General features: G+C 46.5%; 1 protein-coding gene across 4 annotated transcripts in view; it reads right to left on the bottom strand.

The window, feature by feature from the left end:
- The window catches only part of NUP214 (nucleoporin 214), a 95,215-nt gene extending 67,608 nt beyond the window's left edge, over positions 1 to 27,607 (bottom strand). For 3 of the 4 annotated variants that reach the window (XM_019420787.2, XM_019420789.2, XM_019420790.2), the window contains exons 1-16: positions 27,438 to 27,607; positions 24,801 to 24,996; positions 24,357 to 24,508; positions 23,308 to 23,506; positions 22,022 to 22,092; positions 20,790 to 20,853; positions 19,978 to 20,081; positions 17,940 to 18,046; positions 17,233 to 17,299; positions 13,828 to 13,954; positions 12,732 to 12,893; positions 7,810 to 8,257; positions 6,038 to 6,210; positions 3,637 to 3,734; positions 556 to 642; positions 199 to 348 (exon numbers count right to left, since the gene is read on the bottom strand). In XM_019420787.2, the coding sequence (XP_019276332.2) occupies positions 199 to 348; positions 556 to 642; positions 3,637 to 3,734; positions 6,038 to 6,210; positions 7,810 to 8,257; positions 12,732 to 12,893; positions 13,828 to 13,954; positions 17,233 to 17,299; positions 17,940 to 18,046; positions 19,978 to 20,081; positions 20,790 to 20,853; positions 22,022 to 22,092; positions 23,308 to 23,506; positions 24,357 to 24,508; positions 24,801 to 24,996; positions 27,438 to 27,482 (2,250 nt within the window). In that variant the 5' untranslated portion in view covers positions 27,483 to 27,607. The remainder of the gene's footprint in view (positions 1 to 198; positions 349 to 555; positions 643 to 3,636; positions 3,735 to 6,037; positions 6,211 to 7,809; positions 8,258 to 12,731; positions 12,894 to 13,827; positions 13,955 to 17,232; positions 17,300 to 17,939; positions 18,047 to 19,977; positions 20,082 to 20,789; positions 20,854 to 22,021; positions 22,093 to 23,307; positions 23,507 to 24,356; positions 24,509 to 24,800; positions 24,997 to 27,437) is intronic. The other variant, XM_019420788.2, reaches the window with a different exon arrangement.

The following is a 27,607-nucleotide window of genomic DNA, read 5'->3' as shown; positions in this document are numbered from 1 at the left end:
TCTAAAACCTGGCATAGCTACGTTAACTTGCCCAAAGTCACACGATGAAGTGCTGAAGGTAGGATCTGGACTTTGGCACTCCTAGGCAAACTACTCGCCCTTCTAAAAGCCACCACCAGTGGTCCTCGCAGAATGAAGGACATACACCCACGGAGCGCTAGCAGAGCAACTTTTCCAAGGGCATCAGCAGGCACAGACCTCTGTGGTCTCTTTAATCTCCAGAAGGAAAGTGTGCAGGTCGTCAGATTCCGTTCGCAGAATCTTCATCTCCTCCGAAGTGCCCACTTGGAAACAAGCTTTGGAAGTGCGGGCTTTCAGCTCTCCCAACTCCTTCTGAAAGTGTGCGATCTGCAGAAGCCACGGAAGAGGAAGCCCCCCCTCAGTCTGAACGGCACGGCAGCACCGTCACCGCCCCTGCGCCCTGGCAAGCACGGCCCCCTGGGAGCACCACGGCCGGACGCCGGAACAAAAGGCTCGTGCGGGGTCTGCGCTCAGAGCCGCTCCCGTCTCACTGCCAGAGCTACGGCTGGGGAAAATCTGCAGGATCGACTTTACCTCCTCCCCGATTCCAGCCATCACAGGATCTGACTCTTTCCACGGATGGCCCTGCTTTTCCGTAACAGGAGGCTGAAGCGATTTTGCCTGAAACGGAAGGTGAAAGGTTGACAGGCGCACCCCCACCACACGTACCGATTCGTGAAGCCGCTGCTGCTTCGGCGCCTGCGCCCTCGTGATACAGTCACCGCTCCCTCGCTTGTTCTTTCGAACCCGTGCCGACCGGGTACCTACTTGGTGTAAGGCACGTTCTAGACAGTGGAGAGAGGGGTGAACAAGACGGAGGAGGGCCCTACTCTCGTGGAACTTAACGTCTCCTGGGCCAAGACAGGTAAGAAGTAAACGCTTCAGCTGGCGACAGTGACATGGCAAAAGAGAAAGGGGGTGCTTCTGGAGGTGAGATGGCCCAGAACGCCCTCACCGAGCAGTCTCCGAACTGAACCCTGAGGTAGAGCAGACAGCTACGGGAAGTTCTGGGGGAAGCACCTTCCAGGCAGCGAGAAGAGCAAGCACAAAGGATGCGAGGCACGAAACACGTGTGGCATGCTGGGGGCAGAGAGTAAATGTGGGCACAGTGATGTCAGGGAGGAAGGTGGAGAGGGCAGGGGTGGGTCACGTACAACTAAAGCAAGGAGTCTGGATGTTTTTCTAAGTGCGCCGGGAAGCTTCTTAGAGTCCCAGGAGAGCTTATTCTTTGCTTTACGATTTTAAAAGATCCCTCCTGCTGTTAAATCGAGCATAGATATCAGTGAGAAGGAGAAGAAGTAGGGAGAGCAGTCAGGAGGGTAACGACGCAAGAGAGGACAATGGCCTGAAAGATGACATTAGCAGGAGCGACAGAGATGTGGATTTAGGTCACACACACACCCCACCAGAGCACAGATGACAAGTCCTTCCACTAGTAAGGACTAAGGGGAGGTTCTGTTCGATAGAGAAATCGAGAATGACTTCTCGGTTTGGAGCTTGAGCAAACGACCTGGAATGGTTGTGGGGGAGACAGAAATCAAGGATTCTGCCGTACGGACGTTAGAAGACATTACAGAGATGGCTTCTAGATTATTTGATATCTGCAACAATTAACAGAGAATTTTTAGACTGCGTGAGCAACCATTAAAACAGCAAACATTTATCTAGTAAATACCATGTGCCATGCACTATGCCTAACACTAGACCCGTCACCTGGGCGTTTACCGTATGCCTGTATGGGTGCATGCCGTGGGCAGGATTGGGGCTGGTTGGGAAAAAGAAGCAAAAACCATGACTCCGGTCCTGAGGGCATGCAAATAATCAAGTGGGGAAGGTGACCTAAAATTCTCTTTAAGTCAAACCATAGAAATAAACGGAGGTGACAAATTATAAATCTAAATATGAAAAGTAAAATAATAAAGCTTTTAGAAAAACATAGGAAAGCGTGGGGCGCCTGGTTGGCTCAGTCGGTTGAGCGTCCAACTTCAGCTTAGGTCATGATCTCACCGCTCGTGACTTTGAGCCCCGCATCGGGCTCTGTGCCGACAGAATGGAGCCCGGAGCCTGCTTCCGATTCTGTGTCTCCCTCTCTCTGCCCCTCCCCTGCTTACAGTCTGTCTCTTTCTCTCAAAAATAAACGTTAAAAAAAAAAAATTTAAAAAAAGCAACAACAACATAGGAAAGAAGCTTTTGGACCTTGGAACCAGAAGTGATTTCTAAGATAGAACACAAAGAGCACTCATCATACAACAAAAGTTGATATACTGAACTGTACCAAGAACTATATTAAGTCATCAAAAGAAACCACAAATAGAATGAAGACAATTCAGAGTGAGAAAGTATCTGCATTATGTGTGCGTGTATGTGCGTGTGTACCTGACAAGGAACTCTTACGAATCACTGAGACATACACCCCATAAAAGAAGATATTCAATTGGCCAAAACCATATGGAAAAAGGGCTCAGTTTTAGCGGTCATCAGGAAAATATTAATTAAAATCATAAAGTGCAACAATAAAAAAATGAAAAATACAAAGACTAGTGAGGATATGGACCAGCTGAACCGCTATATACTCGCGGTGGGAATTTACTAAAGAGAAATCTATGTATATTCTATGGCCCAGCAATTCCATTCCTAGGTGTATGCCCGACAGAAATGCATACGTATGTTCACCCAAAGACATCAACTACCATGGTCACAGCAACGCTATTCGCAATGACTTAAACCCGGAAGCTCTTCAGACGTGTCAAGGGTAGAATAAAGACTTGTAGCACAGCCACCCGATGAATTCCATACCGTCACAACAATACGCATCGATTTCACAAACACTATGTTTGTAAAGCCAACTCAACATTATGTTGAGCCAAACACAAGAATACACGCTGTGTTAAAAGAAAGAAAGAAAGAAAGAAAGAAAGAAAGAAAGAAAGAAAGAAAGAAAGAAAGAAAGAAAGAAGGAAAGAAAGAAAAGAAAAGAAAAGAAAAGAAAGAATACCGTGTGAACCCATTTCAGAGAAGGTATGAACAGGCCAAACTAAGCTATGCTGTTAGAAGTCATAGCAGGGAGCTCCCTTGGGCCAGGAGAATGAGTAGAAGGGCATACATGAGGGAGAATTCTGGCATTCTGGTAATGTTCCATCTCTTCATCCGGGGGTTGGTTGCCAAGGTGAATTCAGCTGGTGTACGGGTGTATTTTTTTCCCCCATGTGTATTATGTATTAATAAAAAAGTGAAATAAACCAAAATCTTATGGAAAGCCACAGAAACAGAGGACCCCGGATAGATTAGTCGGTTACTTTGGAAATGAGAAAAAAAAAAAATCAGGTGCTACAGTCCTTTCAGACATAAGGAGAATACAACAAAGTGACCAGCACAGCAGGGACAAGCTCAGGAACCAGAAGAGCAGACAATGCTAAGGCTCTGGGGCTGAGATAAATGGCTTTTATGCGCACACATTACAAATGTTCAAGGTTCATGTTCTAGTATTTCCCGTCACGTAGTCCCGAGTACTATTTCAAAGATATGGATTCTAAAACACGAACACCCATTTTATAATAAACACATACGACTGTTCGCATGAACAAACACGGCATTGTAAGTTGAGTTTCAACATACCTGGGGAGAGCCTGACTTTGCCACCGGAGGGGTTATCCTGGGTGACTTCTGTACCATTGAGGACACTGGGCCCAGGCTGCCCTGAGCAGACCGCCCTGCTGGAATAAGAAGGCCGTGAAAACAGCATTTCTTCCCATTCTTTCTCTCAGCGTATGTGTCCTTCACTCAAATAAAAAAAAAAAAAAAAAAAAAGCTTCCCAGTGCCCCTGGCCCCCCTCTTATGATTTCTGTTACTAAGAATGATGTCCACAGTTTTTATTAGCCTGTTCCAAGATAACTAAAATACACGTATTACATTTTCGGACACGAAACTCTTTTATAAAGCAGATAAAACTGGAAGGTCTCTGAAAGTAGGCATGTGCATTTTCGTGCAGGCCCAGGAGGCTGGCCATTTGGCCCATCCTTACTCCCCAGAGGCACCTGCTGCACCTCTGAGAATGAGGAACAAAGTTTAAATAATCCCATCACCTTGTGAGAACTCGCAGGGTCTTCAGGACCCTCGAGGAAGCTCCTGGAAGCTTCTAGAACAAGCCTTGCTCTGCTTCACTTTAGACTCCCCTAGGGAGCATTTAGAAAACAAACACACCAAAAACTCACACCTAAACCTCACCTCCAGAGAGCCTGATTGAACTGTCAGGGAAGAGATCCCCCCGTGAGTCTAGCATGCTACTGAGGTTGCGATCCAATAACCTAGGACCCTCCAAACTTTAAGAATTAAACAATGGCAGGGGGCACCCGGCTGCCTCCATCGGGTGGAGCATGTGACTCTTGATCTTGGGGGTGGTGAGTTCAAACCCCACATTTGTGGAGCCTACTTAAAAATAAATGAAGTAAAATTAAAATTAAACTTAATTTAAAAATAAATAAAATTAAAACAATCAATAAAATATAAAATAAAATAAAAGAAAAGAAAAGAAAAGAAAATAATGGCAATGGAAGGGCAGCGAGATGTGGGTGGTGAGCGGTGCGAAAGGAGACTGTAGACGCTCATCATGGTTCAAATCTTCTCTCCTACGCTGAAAACAGATGTGAAAAGACTAAGGCAAGTCTCCTGAACTTTCTAGGTCTGTCTTTCAGAATCTGAGGGAAAGTCCTGGAATGAGGGGATTCTGGTAAACTCCATAAAGCAGCCTTCTCTCCTGAGCAATAGGTAAGAGAGAGGATTTCAGGAATTGGCGGCTCAACGCCTGCTCAGGATGTTACCAAGACGACATTATTCCTGACACTCAAACACCAAACGGCTACCCAAACATGTCTGGTATTATCTCTGGCATTGGTGAAAATAACCCACACCTGGCCAACACCACCCTAACCACATAAGCAAGGAAACATGACGCATGTCAGGACAAAATGAGATCGTGCAATGCAATGCACATCACCTATGTGGTATGACCACCCCAAATGTTGAATTGGAATCTCGTCCTATAGAAACAATCGGGTCCAAATTGAGGGCCAGCTCCCTAACTACTGGCCTGACCTCTTCACGAACATCAATGCTAAGAAAGAGGAACAGGGCAAAGAAACGTGTGACACTAACGCTAAAGAGAGAAAACTAAAACAGAATACGTGTTCCTTGACTGGAGAGAAAAGAGCCCTAAAGAACACTATTGGGACAACCAAGGAAAGGTCAACGTGGGCTACCGATCAGATTATTGTTCAATTTCCTGAGTGTGCTAATGTACCAGGTACCCTTGTATTTGAGAGATACACGCTTAACGTGTTTAGGCTTAACGTGTTTAGGGGTGAAGGGCCCGCGAAGAACTCTCCAACGTCTTAGGAAAAAAATACATGTTAAAAAATAAAGACACAAAGCAAACGGTGCAAAATGTTACCAAGCGTTGCCTTGGCGAAGGGCCCGGTTTTCATTACACAATTTATGCAACCTTTCTGCAGGATGAAAGAAAAAAGAAAGGCCAGGCACGTCTGTTCATGGAGTTTTACCACGCACTTGGATTCAACTTGGTTATGGTAACTATCACCACTTACAACCTGCGTTCAGTAAACGTGCTTACAGTAGGGCTGGGTATGAAAACCCAAAGACAGTCATCAGGGGCGATAAGCTTCACAGCCACCACAGGCTTTTCCTCTTTCACGCCAACTCCACGAATTGTTCCGTAACTGCCCTTTGCGTCGGGCAGGCTGCACGGGAGGACAGATGCCACGCAATGAGACGCCGCCTCTGAATCGCCAAGTACACTTGGCTCCATGAGGAAGGTCAGAGGGCCGAGCGTGGCAGCGTCGAGGCCACTGCAATCCTCCCCAGAGTACGGGCGTCACAGCACATTAGCGTGAGATACAGGAAGCAAGAAAAAATAATCCGGTCTGACTACGTGAGCTAGGATTCCTAACAAGTGAAACAGGCAAATGGAAGAATTCAGGGCTGATTTCCTTAAAATCATACCTGATGCCGAGGGAGAGACCGAGGACTTTGACGACACGGAGCTGGATGCCGAGAGGGGCGTGGGGTGGCTGAGAGGTCCGGAAGCAGCCGGCTTGGAGGCAGAGGGGAACGACAGCGTCGCAGGTGCAGCCTGGGAGCCGATGGCAGGGCTGGAGGGAGCCACGGCAGTGAACCTGAAACGGCGGTCCGACGGCATGAGGAGGGCCCGCACCGAGGCTCCTTCACACTGGTCCTGAGCATTGCTACCGAGGGACAACTTACCATCCCTATGCTTTTGCCTCTGTGAAACAGAAATGTTCGGTTCTTTTTTTTTGTTTGTTTACGTATGTTTGAGAGACAGTGTGAGCAGGGGAGGGGCAGAGAGAGAGGGAGACACAGACTCTGAAGCAGGCTCCAGGCTCTGAGCTGTCAGCACAGAGCCCGACGCGGGGCTCGAACTCACAAACCGTGAGATCGTGACGTGAGCGAAGTCGGACGCTTAACCAACTGGGCCACCCAGGCGCCGCAATGTTTGGCTATTTCTTATAAAAGGGGATCGCTCCAAGGAACCAATGATCTTCTGTGTATTCAGGAGCAAACCACTCAATGAAAATAAGTAGCAGTTGTCACCGGGCTGGTGGCGCGCCATGGTCATATAGTGGTTAGTACTCTGCGTTGTGAAAGTAAGTAGTAGTTAACATGAAGGAGAAATGAAGTTTATCAGGACATGAAATACTGATAAGTGAAAAAAGAGAGGCTGGGACTCCATTATTAGGAGAGGCTGGTATTCTCCTTCTCCCAAGGAAATCACTGAGAACTCGCTTTGGGCGATCACCTCCTCTGGGGAGTGAAAAAGACGAAAGGAGATCACTGTCTTTCGGATGCTTACGGGAATGGAAAATTAAGCTTTACCCACAGGGCAAAGTCTGTCAACAATGTAAACGTCCAGCATCAGATGACCAGCCATATAATTCACGGTACAGTGACAAAATGGAATACCAGGCAACTGTTAGGGTGGGGTGGCTGTGTGGTGACTTGATATTAACAGTGACAACGGCAGCAGCAGCGGTCACAGCCAGCACCACGTCCATGGCGACAAGAGGTAGCAGAGATGAGTGGGGGAGGGCTGGGAGCGTCACGAGGAACAAGGGATCACTTTCATCAAGGGGCTTTGCGTTCCAGTGGGGAGAACGCAGCCAGAGACAAAGTTAAATAACAGGATAGGAGTGAGCTGGGGGGGTGGGTGGGTGGGGACGTACATGGAGAGGAAAGTGAAGGATCATGCTAAGGAGTTTGGACAGTCTTCGAAGAACAATGAAAAGCCCCCGGTGACTGTCACGCAGGAGAGCCACCTGATGCGTGTACAACTTCACAGCTTACTGCGGTGGCTGTCAGAAAGCCGTTCAGAGAGTGAAGGGCGGACACAGGGGCAAAGGGCTATAAGAGATTCATTCCCCGCACAGGGTGTATGCTCCTTATTGCCTCATTTTGTAAAATAAGGAGTATCTCCTCCATTTTAAATCTGAAAAAAGCAAAAACGATCACTTAAATATAAACCTCTAATAACTTAAAAACAAGAGATTCTAAGAGACTCTTCTGGACTCTGTCCCCTGATTAAATGCAAACCTTTTATGTTGTTTGAATTTTTACCATTTGCAAGTATTACTTTGGAAGACAGGAAAAAAGAGGCAATCTATTCATTACTCCACTCACAGTGACTATTCCCAGTGACTAACACGTGATATTTCCACGCACGCTCCAGCAGAACCACTCTTTCTTCAAGTGCTACTTACTTCTCACTAAGGTTGACCTTGACTGCAGAGGTCGAGGGTGGGAAGGAGGGCTTCATTCCTACGTTTGGAGCAGACGCACTTGGCATCGGTGTGCTTTCCAGGGTGGGCTTAAAACCCGATGATCCAAAGGAGAACGTGCTGGCGGATGGCACCATGGGAGAGGCCATGGGGGTGGACGCTACGGAGGCTTGAGGAGGAGGAGCAAAAGAGAAGGTAGATGTGCCAGAACCACTGGAATATGGAGGGGGCTCCCCTGTGGCAGAACCAGACGGCTTCAGGGACGAAGAACCAAAGGAGAACACGGCAGGGACTCTAACAGAAGGCAAAGAGAAGGTGGAAGGGGGAGTGGCCAGCGATGGAGGTGGACCAGAGCCTGGGGCCGCAGGGGCTGCTGGAGCGTCGAGCTTCTGCGGGGCTTGAGAGGAGGTTGGAGAGGTGGGGGTACTCCCTGCAGTGAACAAAATGGAGAAAAAGGAAGGGAGAAATTAGCACCAAAATCATGGAAGTCCGCATGACAGGGCTCGTGGCAGAATGAAGTCGGAGACAACTGTCCTAGTTCAAGAGGAAAAAAAAAGAGAGAGAGAAAAGTGGGGTTGACAGACTTTCCGTAACAAATTTTCCACATGGGCAGATGAACAAAACTTTGAAGGGAGGGTGTCTGGGGGGCTCAGTCAGTTAAGAGTTAGACTCTTGATTTCAGCTCAGGTCATCTCACCGTCATGAGACTGAGCCCCATGTTGGGCCCCACCCTGGGGGTGGAGCCTGCTTGGAATTCTTTCTCCCCCTCTCTTTCTAACCCCCCCCCCAAATAAAAAAACGAACTTAAAAAAAAACAGTAAATTAAACAAAACAAACCAAAAACCCAACTTTGAAAGGAAAAGGAAACAAGGAAAGGCATTAGATTAACAGGACTTCATGGACACCCAGCTGAATCCCAGAGCAAGGGAAATGTATCTCTTAATGTTACAGTGAAAAACAAACCATTCAGCATTTCATCAACAATTAGGAGAAAACTTCAAGTCAGACTTCCACTCCCACTTCATAATAGTCCCTAAAAGCAAGTCCAGATAAATTAAAGATATCTACATATATAAACACACGTATATGTACATTTCAAAACCAAGGAGGCAAAAAGTGAGAAAAATTACTGAGAGCCTAACAACTTATAATTTAGAAATGACCGAACAAAAACAAAAACAACAAACAAAAAAAAAACCCACAAAGGAAAAGATTAGGATTTGACTGCCTAGGGGCACCTAAGTGTCTCAGTTGGTTAAGCGTCCAACTCTTTTTTTTTTTTTTTTTTTTTAAGTTTTTTTTTTCAACGTTTTTTATTTATTTTTGGGACAGAGAGAGACAGAGCATGAACGGGGGAGGGGCAGAGAGAGAGGGAGACACAGAATCAGAAACAGGCTCCAGGCTCCGAGCCATCAGCCCAGAGCCATCAGCCCAGAGCCATCAGCCCAGAGCCTGACGCGGGGCTCGAACTCACGGACCGCGAGATCGTGACCTGGCTGAAGTCGATGCTTAACCGACTGCGCCGCCCAGGCGCCCCAGTCCAACTCTTGATCTAGGCTCAACTCAGGTCATGATATCGTGGTCTATGGGTTCAAGCCCAGCACAGAGCCTGCCTGGGATTCTGTCTCTCTCTCTGCCCCACCCCTGCTTGCTCACTCTCTCTCTCTCCCTCTCTCTCCCAAAATAAATGAACAAACTTAAAAATATATATATATATTTGACTGTCTAAAGACAGTTACATAACTAAAAGGTAACTAAACAAAAAATCTGTAGCAAACGACAATGTTTTATATTTTTTAAAAAGCTCATACAAATTGTGATAAAGAAATTTCAAGACTCTGATATGATCCAGGAACCTAATTCGCAAAATAGTACATGATTGATCAATCTGCCTAATCAAAGAAATGCAAATGTAAATGAGGCCTATTTTTGATTGTTCTCTAAATGATCAAAATTTAAATATGTACAATCCCCTATGTTTGGAAGGGTAAAATAAACCTGAAACCTTTATCTCTAGGTACCTAACTGAGCACAATCTTTTAGAAAACACTTTAGCATCATGTCTCAAAAATCATAAAAAATGGGCTCAGTCATCCCACTTCTAAGAATAAAGCCTACAAAAATAACCTGAAATAGGAAAAAGACATTTAATGTCTTTTTACACAAATGGTAAAAGATGTCCAATGGAAGAGTAAGCAGTCGCTCTTTTCAAAGAATCACAAAGATTAAGAAGGTAGGAAACACAATTTAAATTAAAAATCTACACACTAATGATGTATATGATATTTTACAACTACAAAGAAAGATGTTTATGCAAAAACACTACAAGACAGGTTTAAATCTTTTTCTATTTTCCAAACTTTCTATAAGGTAACACACTAAACTGCCAAATTAAACAACTCGGTAAGTAAGAAAGCAATATTTACTGCCCACACGTTTATATTAATGGGTCTTGATTCTTCCAAACTGAGATGGCAATTAATTTATCTTCACTACGTCAAAACGAAGACCCCAGGAAATTGCCACTTTAGCGGAACCATAATGCAAATTTATTGTTACTACTTCTTTCACACAATAAAGACGGAATCGGCAACTGCAAGCTTCTTTGAAGACACAAACGTATACGTTGTTCATCGCCTCCGTGCACGTTCAGGAGACCTACGTGAAAAGTACGTGCCAGACCCGAAAGACACCAGAGGCACTGTTCTCCCTGAAAACAGAACCCAGCACATGCAAACCCTCGTGCATTTCTGATCATTCAACCCAGCATCCGCGGAGCGGCAGAGACGGAACCGTTAATGCCTTCTGCACCCGCCACCTAGGCTTCAGCGACAGCTGCGGGCCACTCTCTCCCCCTTCGATGGCCCTCTTCCACTCATCTGGCTGTCCCCTCTGGATCAAGCGGGATGCAAGAGGGGGCTTTCTCTAGGAAAGGTGAACAGTGAAACTGGCCTCCGCTTGTGCTCGGGGGTTTAATGGGCTAGTAGCGAAGCCCTTCACACTGAACTGTGCTCAGAAACAGATGTCACCCTGCAGGCTCCCAACTTCCCAGGGTGCACTGCCTGTCACCAGCCCGCACAACTAAGTGTAGGTAGCCTGTGGTACTCATGAGCACTTCAGGCAAAACCCACTCAAGGGTGCCTGGGTACCTCAGTCTGTTAAGTGTCTGACTCTTGATTTTGGCTCGGGTCATGACCCCCCCAGTTCATGAGTTCGAGCCCTGCATGGGGCTCTGTGCTGATAGTGTGGAGCCTGCTTGGGATTCTCTCTCTCTCTCTGCCCCTCCCCTGCTGGTACGTGCATGGGCGTTCTCTCTCTCTCTCAAGATAAATAGATAAGCTTAAAAAAAACCCAAAAAACACTCAAAGAGCACACACACTATAAACAATGAGGTCCCCTGCTATCATAGTCTATGTGTGGTGATCTGGTTTACTACTTGGGGACTCACTGCCAAGTGACAAGAGTCCAAGTGTCTTGAGTGGTTCTGTTTATGAACAACTCACTCTGCATCGGGAAGCAGCAAGAAAATACACTGTCCACCTTATCCACCCCGACTGGTCAACACGCTTTTTCTTAGATAGAGAATTGATCACACTATGCACTTCTTTAGCCAGAGAAGTCTTGAAAGTTATATATTCACAGAATTCAAAGAGAAGAGTGGTGAAATTCGACAATATGAAACACTCCCCCTTTCAAAAGTTTTATACTTCGTTCTCACAAGTGAAACACTGTCACTGTGAAAAAGCTGAAAATACATATTAGTGTTTATATACGTGCATTTACATACATGAAGAATATGCCCCAAAATGCAGACTACGGCTATTGTTTGATGTCTGAGGGACTCTGTTCTCTTTTTTAATGTTTGTTTTTGAAAGACAGAGTGTGAGCGAGGGAGGGGCAGAGAGAGGAAGACACGGAATCCAAAGCAGACCCCAGGCTCTGAGCTATCAACACAGAGCCCGATGTGGGGCTTGAACTGGATGCTTAACCAACTGGGCCACCCAGGCACCCCCATGTCTGAGGGACTCTTTTTCTTTTTTTCATGTTTATTATTTTTGAGAGAGAGACAGAGAGCAAGCAGGGAAGGGGCAGAGAGAGAGGGAGACACAGAATCAGAAGCAGGCTCCAGGCTCTGAACTGTCAGCGCAGAGCCCGATGCGGGGCTCGAACTCACAGACCGTGAGATCATGGCCTGAGCTGTAGTTGGCCGCCCGACCGAGCCACCCAGGCGCCCCTGTCTGAGGAACTCTTAAGTGATTTTGTATTTTCTAATTTTTTGCCAATAAACGTATACTACTTAAGTAATATTTTCAAAGCGGGGGGGGGGGGGGGAACCTAAAGAAAATTAAATATGAAAAAGAAAACAAAATCCCATGTTCCCACCACCCAGATAAAAACCATTATTTAGATTTTAATATACACTTTTCTAGTATTTTCCCTAAATACGTATGTATATATGTTTTTTTCTCATAAGAAAGGAATCGTAAAGCATATAGCACTTTTTCACAATATATTCCACTAGCTGTCAACAAATGCAACACCAGTAACAGTTACGTGACAGCCACTGCACGCACAATCACATATTTAATCCCTCGGACGAACGTCTTTAGGATTGAGACCTGTAACACACGGCGCTATAACAGGATATTGTTGCTAAATGACCTGATGGGATCCATTGGGCCGAGCTTCCCTTTCACCAAAGTCAAGGTCAGAGACTAAAGCTTGTGGGCAAGGGGAAGCAAGAATGCGCATGTGTTCAAGGAAAAGTCAGTCCCTGCCTCATGAAGACGGAACGAGCGGATGAACAGGACCACGACACATCCCCACACAGTTTTTACCCTTGGGAATAGTCCAGAACAAGCCCACGGTACTCCCCAACTTCCAGCGCAGGAAGAGGCACGCACCTGACGACTTAGGCTGTCGCTCTCCTTCTAACGAGAGCCGCTCTGGCGTCTTGATGAGGGACCTGACCCCAGGATTTTGATTGATCATATAAAATGGACAAAGCACACCGTCTGTTGAAAGCAACATAAGAACTGGGGCAGGAGGGAGAGTCTTCTCGTCATCTGTTAAGAAAGAAAAGGGAAGTGAAAAAAGAGCCAAGTCATGAAGGGCCTGGGCGGGAAGGGCAAGACCGCCCCAAGCAAGAAGGGGCTGAACAGACTCATCCCAACAGTAAAGCTCAAGCCCCCGTGTTCCGATTCATATCTGAACAGTCTCTCAGGCACCAACTCATTAAAGAGAGCTACTGTCATTATTGACCGCCCCTACCCTGCTGGACCCTGCAGGGCAGTTCTGGCAGTCCCGTGGCAGCCGCGACTGTCCCTAGGCTCCCGCGAGCTTTACAAGCGTGTCTCCGTGTTCACGATATTCCCCTGCCCGAGACCGGCATCTCTAGGAAGGGGCTGATCTAGCAGAAAAGTGACAGACTACAGACACTGGAAAACACACAGAAGGACGCAGAAAGGGGAGTCAAACTACTGTATGTTCATTGACAGCTGAGTCATAAGCATACAGTTTGTCAGTGAAGACTGGAAAAGAATCAAAGTAAATGAGCTAGTAAGACCAAATAACCCGACTAGGGAAAGGGGAGGAACTCCGGTCTTCCACTGCCCTCGCACATTTCGCAGCACAGGAGCTCTGCCACGCTTCAGCCGGGGAGAAGACATACTCAGAGCACAGACTCAGGCCCGATTGGGAAGCCAAGTGCTTGAGGTGTCCATTCTAATCTGTGTCTTCAAACCAAGCGCTGCTACGGTTTGAAGTGCACACACACACACACACACACACACACACACACACACACGGTCTGACTCGTCTTGTCAAAGAGTGTCCGTCAAGTTAGGCTAGTGTCATCACCAAACACTCTGTATCATTCAAGCGGAAATGGGCTACCAGAAGTTAAAAGTGCCCCGCAGCGCAGATTCTGTCACGAACCCACAGAATGGGATTTAAATACCAACCGCGATCAGCAACTAAACTACATCGGACCACACTTACTGATGGTGATCTCCACTTGGTTAGTATAGTCTATGGCAACTCCCATGGGTAGCGAGTCATCACTCTTGTCTGTTACAGGCAGTTCAGCTCGACTAGAATCCTCCAGGAGCCAAGATTCCCAATTAACCTGGAAGAAAGAAGCAGAAGGTGAAAACGCTGTGTTGGTAAGAGCTCTGCGTTGGTTCTCCTACCATCGTTCAAACAGAAGAGAAGGGGAAAAAAAACCTCTCGGTTTCGATTTCTTTGCTGACTAGAGTCGGAAATCTGGGAAGATGGTCTAAAAGCCATGAGCGTCCTAGCAAGTGAGGGGTTAATATTCCAAATCAACCTATCTGCCCCTGGCGTACCAAGTCTCTGCCTCGGGAACAAATAACCGCTATCATGAACACTTTCCGAGGGACCGTCCAACCCAACCAGGGAGATTCCGAAATACGGTGGGTGAATCTCATACCTGCACCAACCAGTCAGCAGCTGCCCCTGGAAACGTGGGACCGGGACCAGGACCTCCAGTTGACGGCTACTGCGGTCTTCCGCAAGGTGGCTAATAAAGCTGGCCACATGCTCTATGCTTGCTCATCCACGGAGACAGAAGCACCCTTAGTTCCTGTCTTCCCAGATCGCGGCATCGCTTCCTCACACTGGTCCCCCTTCCTGCCTTTGGGGTCCTTGAGAAACCACTACGTCTTTCCCATAAACTGCCCTGTTGCTCCTGTCCGCCTGAGTGGGCTGTATTCCCGCCAATAGATAACTTCTGATTTTTAAAAATCACATTTGTCTAACTTTCAGTGTTGACCCAAACTGGGCAGCATGAATCAAAGGGGAATAATAATGCTCCATGAATAACAGAAAAGTAAAAAGCTGTTGAGGAAAGGGAACGCAGTCGTACTCCATGACTTTGCAACGGTGTGAATAACAGTCACATTCATAATAATGTAAACAAAATTGATGTCAACTTTGAAAAACAATCTACACACAAAATAAAGAAGACCGGGGGAGGCTGCGTGGCTCAGTCGGCCAAGCGTCCGACTCTTGGTTTTGGCTCGGGTCGTGACCTCACAGTTTGCGAGTTTGAGCCCGGCATCAGGTTCTGCACCGACAGCGTGGAGCCTGCTTGGGATTCTCTCTCTTCCTCTTTCTGCCTCTCCCCCGCTCACGCTCTCCCTCTCTCTCTCAAGATAAACTTAAAAAAAAATTTTTCAAAATAAAGAAGACTTGATAATCACTACGGAACAGAATGCGAACAATACCAATTTTGATTTTACCAAAGACGAGCCACAGAATGCCAAGAGCTGGAAGGCAGGAGTGGGGGAAGGTGTGCTGAACGCAAGGGTTGGGGAGAAGGTATTCCTCCCACAAAGTGCAAGGTCAGAGAACTTCACCGTGTATGGTGATGTCATGAGAAATGAAGGTAAAAAAATGTTACTTATAGTTGCAGAGCCAGCCAACAGAAGAAACTACAATAGGACTGTAACCCTAGTAAGGGAAGGACAAAGATTTCAGGGCCTCAAGTGAGCTATATCCTCACCTGCCACAACAGCCAAGAAGGTCTAAAATTAATAATCACTATCTAGTGATAAGGCAGAGTATTACTTAGGGATAAGGAGGTTAGCTTTTAAAAGAAAAACATGCTACAAGTTTGAAAAAAAAAAAAAAAAGTCCTCTAAACAGGACTGGATAAGGACAGGGTAGGGCAGGGGTGACTTTTTTCGTTTATAAGGCCTTTTCTAGAATTTGATTTTTTAACCACATACATAAACTGTCTTGATAAGAAACAAAAACATAAGTATATTTAAAGGGTGTTGGGACATAAAATCGTGATATTAAGAAATTGTCACTGAAATCGATCAAAGACTTCAGAGGAGACCGCTTCATTCAGCCTGTGACCCCCAAGTGGCCCACCCTAGACGCCACGAGAGCCACGCACAGGACCACCTGGCCATGTGGACAATGATGGGTAAATACTGACCGGTTGGTGAGAAATATGTATCTGTGTGTGGGGTGCACGAGACATTTTTCAACTCAAGGTTCAGGATGCCTGGGTGGCTCAGTCGGTTAAACGTCCACCTCTTGATTTCGGCTCAGGTCATGATCTCGCAGTTCACGGGTTCAAGCCCTGTGTTGGGCTCTGCACTGACCGTGCAGAGCTGGCTTGGGATTCTCTCTCCCTCTCTCTGCCCCTCCCCTGCTCATGCGCTCTCTCTCTCTCAAAATAAATGAATCAAACTTAAAAAAAAGTTTTTCTTTAAAATTCCAGGCGCCAGTTTCAAGAAAACTTTTCCGTTTCAGCACATCTGCTCTGTGGTGACTCCGCGTAACCCACCACAGTTTCGGATGGCGTCACAACCACCTCAGCCCACGTCGTTCGTCTGCAAGGAGGACGAAGTGCAAGAAAGGAGGTGGGCACTTACTTGCATGGGCTTTTAGCTTTCTGGTGGTTTTTCAAAGTGAAACAACATATTTCTTTTTTTTTAATTTAATTTTTAAATGTTTATTAATTTTTGAGAGAGAAAGAGAGAAAGCGTGAGTGGGGGAGGGGCAGAGAGAGAGGGAGACACAGATTCCGAAGCAGGCTCCCGGCTCTGAGCCTTCTTCTGCCCAGAGCCCGACACGGGGCTCAAACTCCTGAATGGTGAGACCAGGACCTGAACCGAAGTTGGACGTTCAAACGATTGAGCCTCCCAGGTGCCTCCCTTTTTAAAAACTTTTAAAAATGTATTTTTTTGAGAGACAGAACACAGCAAGGGAGGGGCAGAAAGAGAGGGAAACACGGACACACAGAATCTGAAGCGGGCTCCAGCCTCTAAGCCGTCAGCACAGAGCCCCACGCAGGGCTCGATGCAGGGCTCGAACCGATGCCCCCCCACACACCACAAGATCGTAAGCTGAGCCGAAATTGGTAGAAATCGGAAGCTGACCGACTGAGCCACCTAGGCGGCCCCAAAGTGAAACAAAATATTCCTGATGAGTCACAATTTGGTATGATCTGCATGTTTCTCTCCATTAATCAAGGATGGGTTATAGCTGACTGAATGAAGGGGCAGGTTCAAGCAAGAGCGAAAAAATAAAGGTGATAAAACAAAACAAGGCAGAAAAACCTCCTACATCGAGGCGTGCTCCCGTTGACAGCAGACCTCATCGTATGTTTCCACAGATCAAGAGCGGATCCAGAAAGGACAGAAGGGCTTTGGCTGACAGTGGAGTCTGAAACCCACATGTGTCCATTGTGACATCTCAGCCACCTGGCCCGAGGCGCTCGGTCACATCAGTGAAGCGTCAGCTTTGCTGTCACCCGGGAACTCATTCAAAGGGACGTGGCTTCATCTAAACCTTCACCATAGTTTTAACTCCCTCCAGAGTCTTTCTCAGAAAAGTATCACGGAGAAGCGACAAGCGAGTGAAATTTACCTGATCTGTTTGTCGAGCAAGGATACTGACTTCTGTTGAAGCTGCGGATGCTGCCAGCACTAAGTCCCTTGGAAAAATAAAAGCGGAAGGCCATTAAACTAAAACACAGCAACAGTTCTAACCCGACTTGAGCCTGAGGTAGCGTCCATGAGGACTTCCTCAAGACGTCAAGGAGGAAGGTGAGGTTTCCTACGTGGCTGACGAGAGGGGAGAAGATTTTAGATACAAAGCTTAACCTTAGTTCACCGGATAAAGCCCTGGAGAGCCGGCCAACTGCCTGACCATTTCTGAGAGACATGACAAAATCAGGTCGGAATTCCCAATAAATCTATCGCCCTGTCAACAGAATAATCTGGTGAAATTCCGGACAGAAGCTTTGCTTCAAGCTATCTACCTTTCAAGAGGAAGCCCTTTGCTCTGAGGGAAATTTTTAATATGTTCCTTACATATCAGTATCGTCGTCAAGTCATCACCGGGGTTATTGAGAAAACGGGGTTTTTAGGATCAGTGAGTATTCGATGGAGATAATTCAAGACTGGGGAAACAGGAGTCAGAGAGACATTATCCAGCATCAGAGGAAAATATGTGTGGGGCACCTCGACTCTCCATTCTCCTTTCCTACAGAAAAGAGTTTCAACGTGGGAACCAAGTGGTTCAGGTGGGACCCGACAGAGAGAGGAGGAACCCTTCTCGGGCTCTCGGCTCACCATTCTTCAATGTAACTGAGGTAGTAATGGTGTTTCCTCTCCGTGCAGCTACCATAGCAGGGCTCCATAAAGTTCACAAATATCTCTGGGTGCTTTTCTTCTTTTTTCTACCAGAAACAAAAGGAGAAAAAAAAAAAAATCCCATGTGCACTTTTTCTTTCATTCTACACAGTTAAGGATCGCAAAAAACAAAACCATTTAAGTTTTATGAAAAAGTTCACCCAAAAATCTATGTCCAAGTCCACAGGCACGATATAAAGGCAGAGTGGAGTAGTACAAGGCACGGGAATGGTGGCCACTGAACCGAACTGTATATACGCTGTTCTGTCACTTTCTGGTTGTGGGCCAGGCACGGACAGATCCCGCAGCCTCTCTGATACCGTTTTCTTATGCACGTAGTGGGCCTGTGGAACTCACTTCACTGCCGTCAAAGGAGGTTTTAAGTGTGAAACAAAATGACACATATAAAGCTTCTAGCCCAGGACATGGAACCCAAGAATCAATAAATGCCAGAGCTGATATTCTCCCTGGGAACAGAACATCTTAACGGGCTCTTCAAATAAGGACTTCATCTGGGGCAACTGGGAGTCACGCTGGTGGCAGGAATGGAAACTGCTGTAGCTTTTCTAGAAGATCCTTTGGCAATGTTTTCAAAACCTTAGCAACAAGAGCATATATCACTGAACCAAATTCTCTTCCAGGTATTTATCCTACAAGATAAACACAATCACATAAAATGTACACCAAAGGACGTATCGTGGTATTCCTTAAAACAGGAAAACTGAAAACCACCTGAGGATCCAGGAGCGGAAGAAGAGCTAAATAAATCATCTGTCCAAAAAGCCAAATATAGATGGTATTCAAGGACTTCAAAAGATGCTTACGATTTACCACTGAAACAAGGCTGCGAAACAGATCTAGTGCGACTCCCACTTCTGTTATATTTAGACATTTATTTATGTAGTTTTAAATGTTTTTATGGACTTTGAAAACCAGTACTGATTGGAAAGTATATGCGCTGCCTCATTTGTCTTTTTTTAAATGTCCCCGCAACGTAGTCACATTTTGTAGATCTTGTTATTAATGTTCTTCCCGGTTTTCAAAATGACTCACTCCCTCAGGTCATTCCATTCTCGCTCAAAGGGCTCCTCCTCAGAGGCCTTCCTCGCGCACCCAGTCTGAACTGCAGCCCCGTCATTATCCGCCCGAACCCTTCGCTGTTCCCTCCTTCACCCTTGTCATTCCCTGACCTGCACTTCTTTACTGACTATGACTAGCACACTCGTTACAAATAGAAGACCCACAAAAGCAAGGACCCTGCCTCAGTCACCACGGTATTCTCAGCTTTAAAGCAGTGCCTAGCACCCTGCAGGCATCTGATAAACATCTGGTTAAGTATAAACAAGTGGAAGAATTTTAAAAATCAAGGTATTTTCTTGCTTTTCTAAAATATCTTTATCGGCTGCTCCTGAAGCCAAGACCACACTTATGTTAGCTAACTTGACAATCAATCAATCAATCAAATACCCTTATCAGGTTGACACCTACCAGGACTCATAGTTTACAATGTAAGCGAAAGCAAGCTTTATGATTTTCTTCGCTTTACGACTAAACGGTAGATTATGCTGTAAGAAGACACCATCATTGGGGCGCCTGGGTGGCGCAGTCGGTTAAGCGTCCGACTTCAGCCAGGTCACGATCTCACGGTCCGTGAGTTCGAGCCCCGTGTCAGGCTCTGGGCTGATGGCTCGGAGCCTGGAGCCTGTTTCCGATTCTGTGTCTCCCTCTCTCTCTGCCCCTCCCCCGTTCATGCTCTGTCTCTCTCTGTCCCAAAAATAAATAAAAAACGTTGAAAAAAAATTAAAAAAAAAAAAAAGAAGACACCATCATTTTGGCCCCCACGGCCCGTGGTGCCAAGTTTTATGCCTGAAGTCGTACCACCGTTGCCAGCAAAAGGAAGCTGGAGCCCAAGCCTTAACCTTTACTAGAAGACCTCTGTGGCTGTCAAAGAACAAAGACGTCCCTTTCACAAACGTACCGGGAGGAGAGCCATCACCACATCTGGAGAAGTTTCCAGGGTCCCATCTGCAGCAGCATATACGATCGTGAAGACGTAAGTACCGATCCACAGCACATCCAGAACTGAAATACACACACTCTGATAAAGCATCTCACTTTGGGAATAGCTCCTGCGTGTTAAAAAATTAACAGCCCATGGATAAAAAAGTCAGAGGACTATAGTTTTGACAAAGGTCCGGATTTTACTGACTAAATATAATTCACAGATACAAAGATGCAGGAAGCCCAAATCCATCCCAAAGTGGGATTTTTTTTTTTTCCTGGTGGATTATGATCAGGGCAAATTTTGAAAGAATCCTAGTAACAAGTCAGAATCCATTTACTATCATGTACCATGAGACACGGGTGTCTACCAGAGGACTGCTGTTGTGCTGACTTAACCGGCCAACGGTGATAACGAAGAGTATTCATGCAGGAGGCACTAACACTTCCCTGGGCGGGTGTATAGATACATCACATGATCTGACATTTCTGTAATACAGTGTCACCTCGTGACAGGCTGGCCCCGTAAGAAAAGCAGATGGGTGGGGCGCCTGAGTGGCTCAGTCGGTTGAGCATCCGACTTCGGCTCAGGTCATGATCTCACGGTCCGTGAGTTCGAGCCCCACGTTGGGCTCTATGCTGACGGCTCGGAGCCTGGAGCCTGCTTCGGATTCTGTGTCTCCCTCTCTCCCTGCCCCTAACCCACTCACATTCTGTCTCTCTCAAAAATAAATAAACATTAAAAAATTAAAAAAAAAAAGAAAAAGAAAAGAAAAGCAGATGGGTTACCTCTGACAGGATGATCTGACTCATAAAACGGAGGACAAGGAATGACTTTTTTCTCCTGCAAAGTCTGAAAGAGATTTGGGGTGGGGCGGGGGGGAAGAGTGTCAAATGAAACACACATGAGCCGCTGAAACTCCATCAAATCCAGCATGTTCCCCAGAAACCACTAGGTTTCATGTTCCCAGCCAGGAGACAGCACAGGGAAGAGGAAATGCCTACATCCAGCACCCCAACCTACAGAAATCTCTCAAGAATGCGTGCAGGCGTAGAGGGAGGATGCGCAAGGCAACACCATTTATGGCAGCAAAGCCACCCACGCTGACACAGACAGCCAGCAATAGCGGGACGGGGGAGTAAATTATGGCGCGTCCACAGAGCGGACTACTATCCAGCCGTTCCGAAGAATGAAGTGGCTCCACGGATCAAGAGTCAGAAGAAGGATTCTGAAAACGATTACATTTAAAACAAAAAAGGCAAAGAGCAAGCCCATAAAATTAAGCCAATCCTATTATCCTTTTACAAGCTAACGCCCTGACGGAATATATACCCACTTTCAGATAACAACTTTCTGCGATACCCTAAGAAGTAAACCGTCAACCTCAAACTCAGACATCCACTGCTATCACACCCCATAGAGAAGGGATCTCAAGGAGGAACTCACAGCAACACAGGTCTCAGCACTGCCTACGAACGCCTCCTTGCCATCCACGCTCGACCCAAAATATATGGATTCTTTGCCAAAATTATACTGCAGAGTATCTGTGAATATTATCCCAGGAAGACCACAGGGAGGGGGTGACAGAGTGACAGGAGCATCCATTCTCTAGTTTCTATAATTAGAGAAACTGAACCTTTAAGATGGACTCAGCTAGCTGACAAATAATGCTATCACCGTTTTGATGGAACGTTCTTATAGAATGTACTGGGAATGTAAAGCCAGGGAACACGGTGTAGCGTTATTATCAGTGTGTACAACAGATGTATAATGCATCTACACGCAGACTATTTGTAAAAGCATCCAGAAAAGTCTGGAGGCTACCGCTAAAGAAAACAGAGTATGCCTCTGGAAAGACTATGGGACAGACAGGAGGAGTTCCCCTCTTTCCTGCTTGCTTGTGTACTGATGAATTTGTCGTAACGAGCATGAATCACATTTTGACAAAGAAACACCAGCGAGACCCCAAACTACCCACCAAAGGTGGGTAACTTACGAACCGTTCTGAAGTACAACTTACGGGAAGATACTGGACCACGGTTCCATCTTGTTTCCCCACAGCCAGCTGCTTCCCTTTGGGGCTCCAGCACACTGAGCAAAGAAGAAAATGCTGTCAATTAGGAACTGAAGAAAATGGAGCAAACCAATGAGATCTGTCCCGAAACAGCCATTTAATCACCACTTCCCATTCCCTGATCAGCCCATGGAAGACTCTAGGATCATCTTTTTTCAACAAAAAAAAAAAAAAATTGGGGCCCTTGGGTGGCTCAGTTGGTTAAGGGTCCGACTTCAGCTCAGGTCACGATCTCACGGTTCATTGGTTTGAACCCCGCGTCGGGCTCTGTGCTGACAGCTTAGTGCTGGGAGCCTGGAGCCTGCTTCAGATTCTGTGTCTCTCTCTGCCCTTCCCCCGCTCGTCTTCTCTGTCTCTCAAAAATAAACATTAAAAAAATTTTTTTAAAGATCATGCTGATGATACAAGGCAATTATGATTTACCACTGGGCCATTAAGTCGACTGTTTCAAATGTTTTGTCAATGGAGTATTGTCCAGAAAGCTGGAAGGTACAGAAGACTCTGTAGTCTTTAGATAAGGAGAATAGAAAAAGTTTTCAAGTATCGAGAAATCATTCTCTTACTCCTGTTTGACACTGGTAATAGTCTGCCCCTGAAGGTACAAAATGGCTTTCAGTGTACCATCCACCACTCTTTAGGATCCAGAAACAATCATTCTCAAAAACAGTCCGAGGGCACCTGAGTGGCTCAGTTTGTTGTGCATCCGACCTCCACTCAGGTCATGATCTCGCGGTTCATGAGTTCGAGCCCCACGTTGGGCTCTGGGCGGACAGGTCATGATCTTGAGGTTCGTGAATTCGAGCCCCACGTTGGGCTCTGTGCGGACAGTTCAGTGCCTGGAGCCTGCTTCAGATTCTGTGTCTCCCTCTCTCTGCCCCTCCCCCGCTTGCACGTGTGTGTGTGTGTGTGTGTGTGTGTGTGTGTGCGCGCGCGCGCGAGCGTGCGCATGCTCTCTCTCTCAAAAATAAACATAAAACAAAAAATTAAAAACACAGTTCTAAACTAGCCGTACCAAAATATTTCTTTCTCCAGAACGGCTACACACATTCAAGTTAAATCCTGTCTGCTGTTTGGCTTTAAGAATGTGAACTATGGAAATAAAGAATACTCTCCAGTTCTACCAAATAACAACAGACACAACAAAAAACCCCATTTGCTTTTATTTCCAGAAATTAATTTTTAAATAGATTACCATTATTGTATGTTACGGAGTGAAAGCCTTTATTACCCACCAGATGTTACTGCCACCGTGGAAGGGAGAGTCGCACACACTTTCACTGTTTCTGTGATTTGTAGGACAGCAATGCTGCCATCGGCCAGACAAACTGCCATCATGGAGGCAACAGTGGGGTTCCACTTCATATCGATCACCATGCCTCCTGCGTCTTTCAAAAGCTTATGATAGGCAAATGGGCGTTTTTGCTGTTTAGCCTTTTAAAACAAATGCCCAGGAGCAAAAATAAATTGATAAATTAATAAACACATAGACATTTAATAGTCGAAGAAAATTACTGAATATGCAAGTTTTTTCTCAAATTACAGTTTACTTTCCTCCACGACTGTGACAAAAACAAATCAGCTCTACGCAGCAATCTATTTGTTACAGACAATTTCAACACAACTTTGAAAATGGCAGTCAATTATCCTAGCACACTGGAAGAACTTCCAGCAGGGGAATACACAAATGCAAAATAATCAGTAAAGAGCAAACACTAGATTATATCTTGGCTCTGCTTCTTAATGGTGTTGGACCCTTGCACGTTTAAATTCTTTGGGACTATTTCTCCATCTATAAAATGAAGACAACAGCATCTACTTTGTGAGGCCACGGTACTTAGGAACGAGGACAAGGCCTATAAAGCACCAGTACAGGGCCTGGCACACAGTCAGTGTAAATACTCAGATTATTGACAATATCATTCCCAAACTGCTAGAAATGGAAGAACACTGCCAGAGGAGGCCGGAGACCGGGATATGGGAACTTCTGACATTACTATGAACTCTACAGCCTTGGGGCAGGTCACCTAAAGCTCCCTGGGCGTGGGCTCTCTCATTTGTAAGTGAGAAAAAAAACACCTTGGGGCGGGTATTAGGGAAGAATTTCTTGAAGTCCTTTCTATCTCAAAGGTCTAAGATCCCACAGTTAATGCCTTTTTTTAAACCCCTACTTTAATCTAGAAAAAAAGACTCCCAGAGTCAACCAAGAATTTCTAGGTTATGACTCAATACCAGACAAATTTTGTAGGTCCCATGCTGATGCTACCCTTTGCCAGTAGCTTACCTCATTTGAAAATGTGCGAACATCAAAGAAAGCGATAATGGAACCATATTCACTGGACATCATGCACACGGAGAGTGTGAGGTTATCACAGCTCAGGGCCAAGTGATGTATCGGGAATTTCATAGGAACCAGTAAGCTTTGAACTTTATCAACTAAGAAAAGATTAAAAAAAAAAAAAAGACAAAGCAGAAGCAGAAGCTGTAACCCCTTTACCAGGTCTAAGGTGTATGTGAAACAATTTTTACATCTACATAAACATACAAGCGCACTTTGAAGCCTAGTCACGCAGAACAAGCAGAAACGCTTCCTGCCTAGAACTTCTTCTTGGGGGTCAACCTGAAGATTCACAGCCACTTTAATTTTAATACTAGAATGATTTCTTGGGAAAGAGACTCCTTCACTACACCCCTCTCTCCACTAGGCAACAAACAATAAGTAACTTACCTATCTTGTTGGGATCGTCACCAGGTTTATTTTGAATAAGAAGATTTTTGGTAGGAAAAATCTGCAACCCGCTGGCTCCACCAGCAAAGACCAGGCCATACTTGTTGGACACGGCTAGCAGACTCGAGCGTTCCTTGGGCAACTCCTCAGGGGAGTCAAAGATTCTCACCTTCTTCAGGGCTCTAAACTGAAAATCCTGTCGTCAAGGATGAAACCAAGGTCAATTCCGGGAAAAGATATTCCATGATAGTCCAACAGCCCTAATCCTAGTACAACCCAGCCGTTTGCGGTGCCCGGCAGAGGACCTAGCAACGTTTATCGAATTAAATACCGTTTTAAAAATTCTTTCACGAAGCCTTCCTTAACTAATCCAATTCACACTGGTATTTTCCTTTTCTCAACTCCTAGTTTACTGCCCTAACCACAGGTGCTGTACTTGATCATTCATAATCTTGTCCTGCTTGACGGTAAGTACTGTCTCATGACCCAGAGGAGTCCTCAGTAACTGCTGTGAAATATCGAGGCATCACCCAACTACACCGTTAGCCTGAACTGCCAGCGCGGTGCTTGACAAACATGTACGTGGACATGATGGCCACAGAATGACGACCGGATCCCAGGAGCCGTCTTACCTGCATCAGATACTAAACAAAACACCACGGAAAAGGATGGGTATGGCCAATCTCTTAATAGTCAAGACCTATAAGCCTACCTAGGCGTTCTGAGGACATCCAAACACAAGTCCAAAGCCCTTAGCACAGGCTGTAAGGCCAGGCATGGCTTGACCTGTCTGCGTCTGCAGCCTCACCTCACAACGCTCTGCTTTACTCCCACAAGTGCCCCGTTAATTGTGCAACATCCTGGGCCACCTCCATCCACCACCGATTCCGTTTCCATTTCCGTCCATTTGCACGCTCCTTAGCACTCCAGGGCCTGGGAGCCTGCCCCAACCTCCTGACTGCCTGTCTCACCCAGCCTTCCGCGAACTGATCTACATGCCTTCAAAGACGATTTTCACGGGGCGCCTGGGTGGCGCAGTCGGTTAAGCGTCCAACTTCAGCCAGGTCACGATCTCGCGGTCCGTGAGTTCGAGCCCCGCATCGGGCTCTGGGCTGATGGCTCAGAGCCTGGAACCTGTTTCCGATTCTGTGTCTCCCTCTCTCTCTGTCCCTCCCCCGTTCATGCTCTGTCTCTCTCTGTCCCAAAAATAAATAAACGTTGAAAAAAAAAAAAAAAAAAAAAGACGATTTTCAGTGGGTGTCACCTCTCGGTGAGAATTCCATAGGTTTACCAATCACTATGTTCCGTTGTACCAGATGTGTTGATTTTTTTTCTTGAATTCCAGATTGATCTTACATCAAGGTTTTGGTAAAAAGGAGGCGAACCCCCTTTTGCTTATGTTCCGAAAGGGCAAAAGCCAAAGACAGCCTTTCTCAGCTTAACATGTTTGTACATGTATGGTGTTTTGTATGGGAACCCTAACACACTCCACTTACCAATTTCCTTAGCTTTGCTCTTTATTCATAGCTACTAAAAGAGTAACTGAAATGCTTTTAATGCTAAATGAGTATGCGACCAGAAAAAAAACACAGCTTTCCAGATGAGACCACGCCGGCGTAGAATGAAATTTTCAGTATTTTTCTAATTCTCATCCTGATAATCCCAAATAGCCTAGTTGAGTCACGGTCACGTGTGTGTGGAGAGCCGGTGGGACAAAGGGTCCCAGGGAAGTTTTCCTTTCTGGTATAATCAGTAACTCAAAGGGAGACGATCATCTTCTAAGTCTGTAGTTCTGGAACCTTTTTTTTCCCTTCTGCCCCAGCCTATCTGAGAAATCCGCACACTCTCAGCGGGTGGTCCCCGCGCCTTCCGGGCCCCCCCCCCCCCCCGGTGACATTCTCAAGGGGGAATCACTACTCGACATATGGGATGGATTACTACGCCCTAAACACATTTCAGGGACGTCTTCAATCGCCTAAACGCTTCCTGCAGCTTACTTACAACCGTCATTTGGATCACCTGCCCCTCTCTTTCGTTGCCTGACCTTACGCTTATTTCCAATACCAAAATAGTCCTTCTATTCCACGTCGCTACAGGTTTCGTAAAACAGGTGGCGAACCCCGGCTCCGCGTTACGCAAGCCTGGACCACTTCACAAAAGGAGACCAGGGAAAGTGGAGGCGAGAGGGTCTTAAAAAATAAAAACAGAAACCACCACCTAAATTTCAGCCCCCCTGTCAAACGTGACTCTGGGTTAAGTTACTTCCCCAGACTCCATGTGCTCCTCGTTATGAGCAGCTACGCGCGGGGTTGCCGCGCTGATTATGACCACAGTGTCCGGCACACGGAGAACGCTCTTAAACAGCAATTACTACCACTACTCTGACCGACCACCACGTGGAAGTAACTAGGGTAACTCAAGTGGCGCGCACAAGACCAACCAGGGACGGGAAAACGGATTCGGTGGGGCTAATCACGGCAGCCCGCTCCAGGACGCGGGCGAGAGCTCTGAACGCGGTAAAATGTTCAAGCAGGAAGCGGGAAGCGGGACAGCCGGCCCCCGCGCTCCGGCGTTCGGCGGGGCTCCAGGGCGACGCCGGGAATAAGGAAGGGAGGGAGGCCCCGGCCAGTCTCTGACCTTCATCTCCCGCTCGGGGATCATGGCATCCATCTCGTCTCCCATCGCGCCACCCTCTGTTGGCCGAAGCAGCCGCTGCTGCCGCCCGCGGCCTTGCCCACACGGCCCAGGCCGCTCCGGGGCCAACTTCCTTCCTTTACAGCAGGCTGCGTTCCGCAGACTCCGCACTT

This window comes from Panthera pardus, unplaced genomic scaffold, assembly GCF_024362965.1.
Source record: "Panthera pardus isolate Hobbes unplaced genomic scaffold, ASM2436296v1 HiC_scaffold_20, whole genome shotgun sequence".
NCBI classification, from domain to species: domain Eukaryota; kingdom Metazoa; phylum Chordata; class Mammalia; order Carnivora; family Felidae; genus Panthera; species Panthera pardus.
The sequence above is the reverse complement of the archived record's forward strand: the minus strand, read 5'-3'. Positions and strand labels throughout refer to the sequence as shown.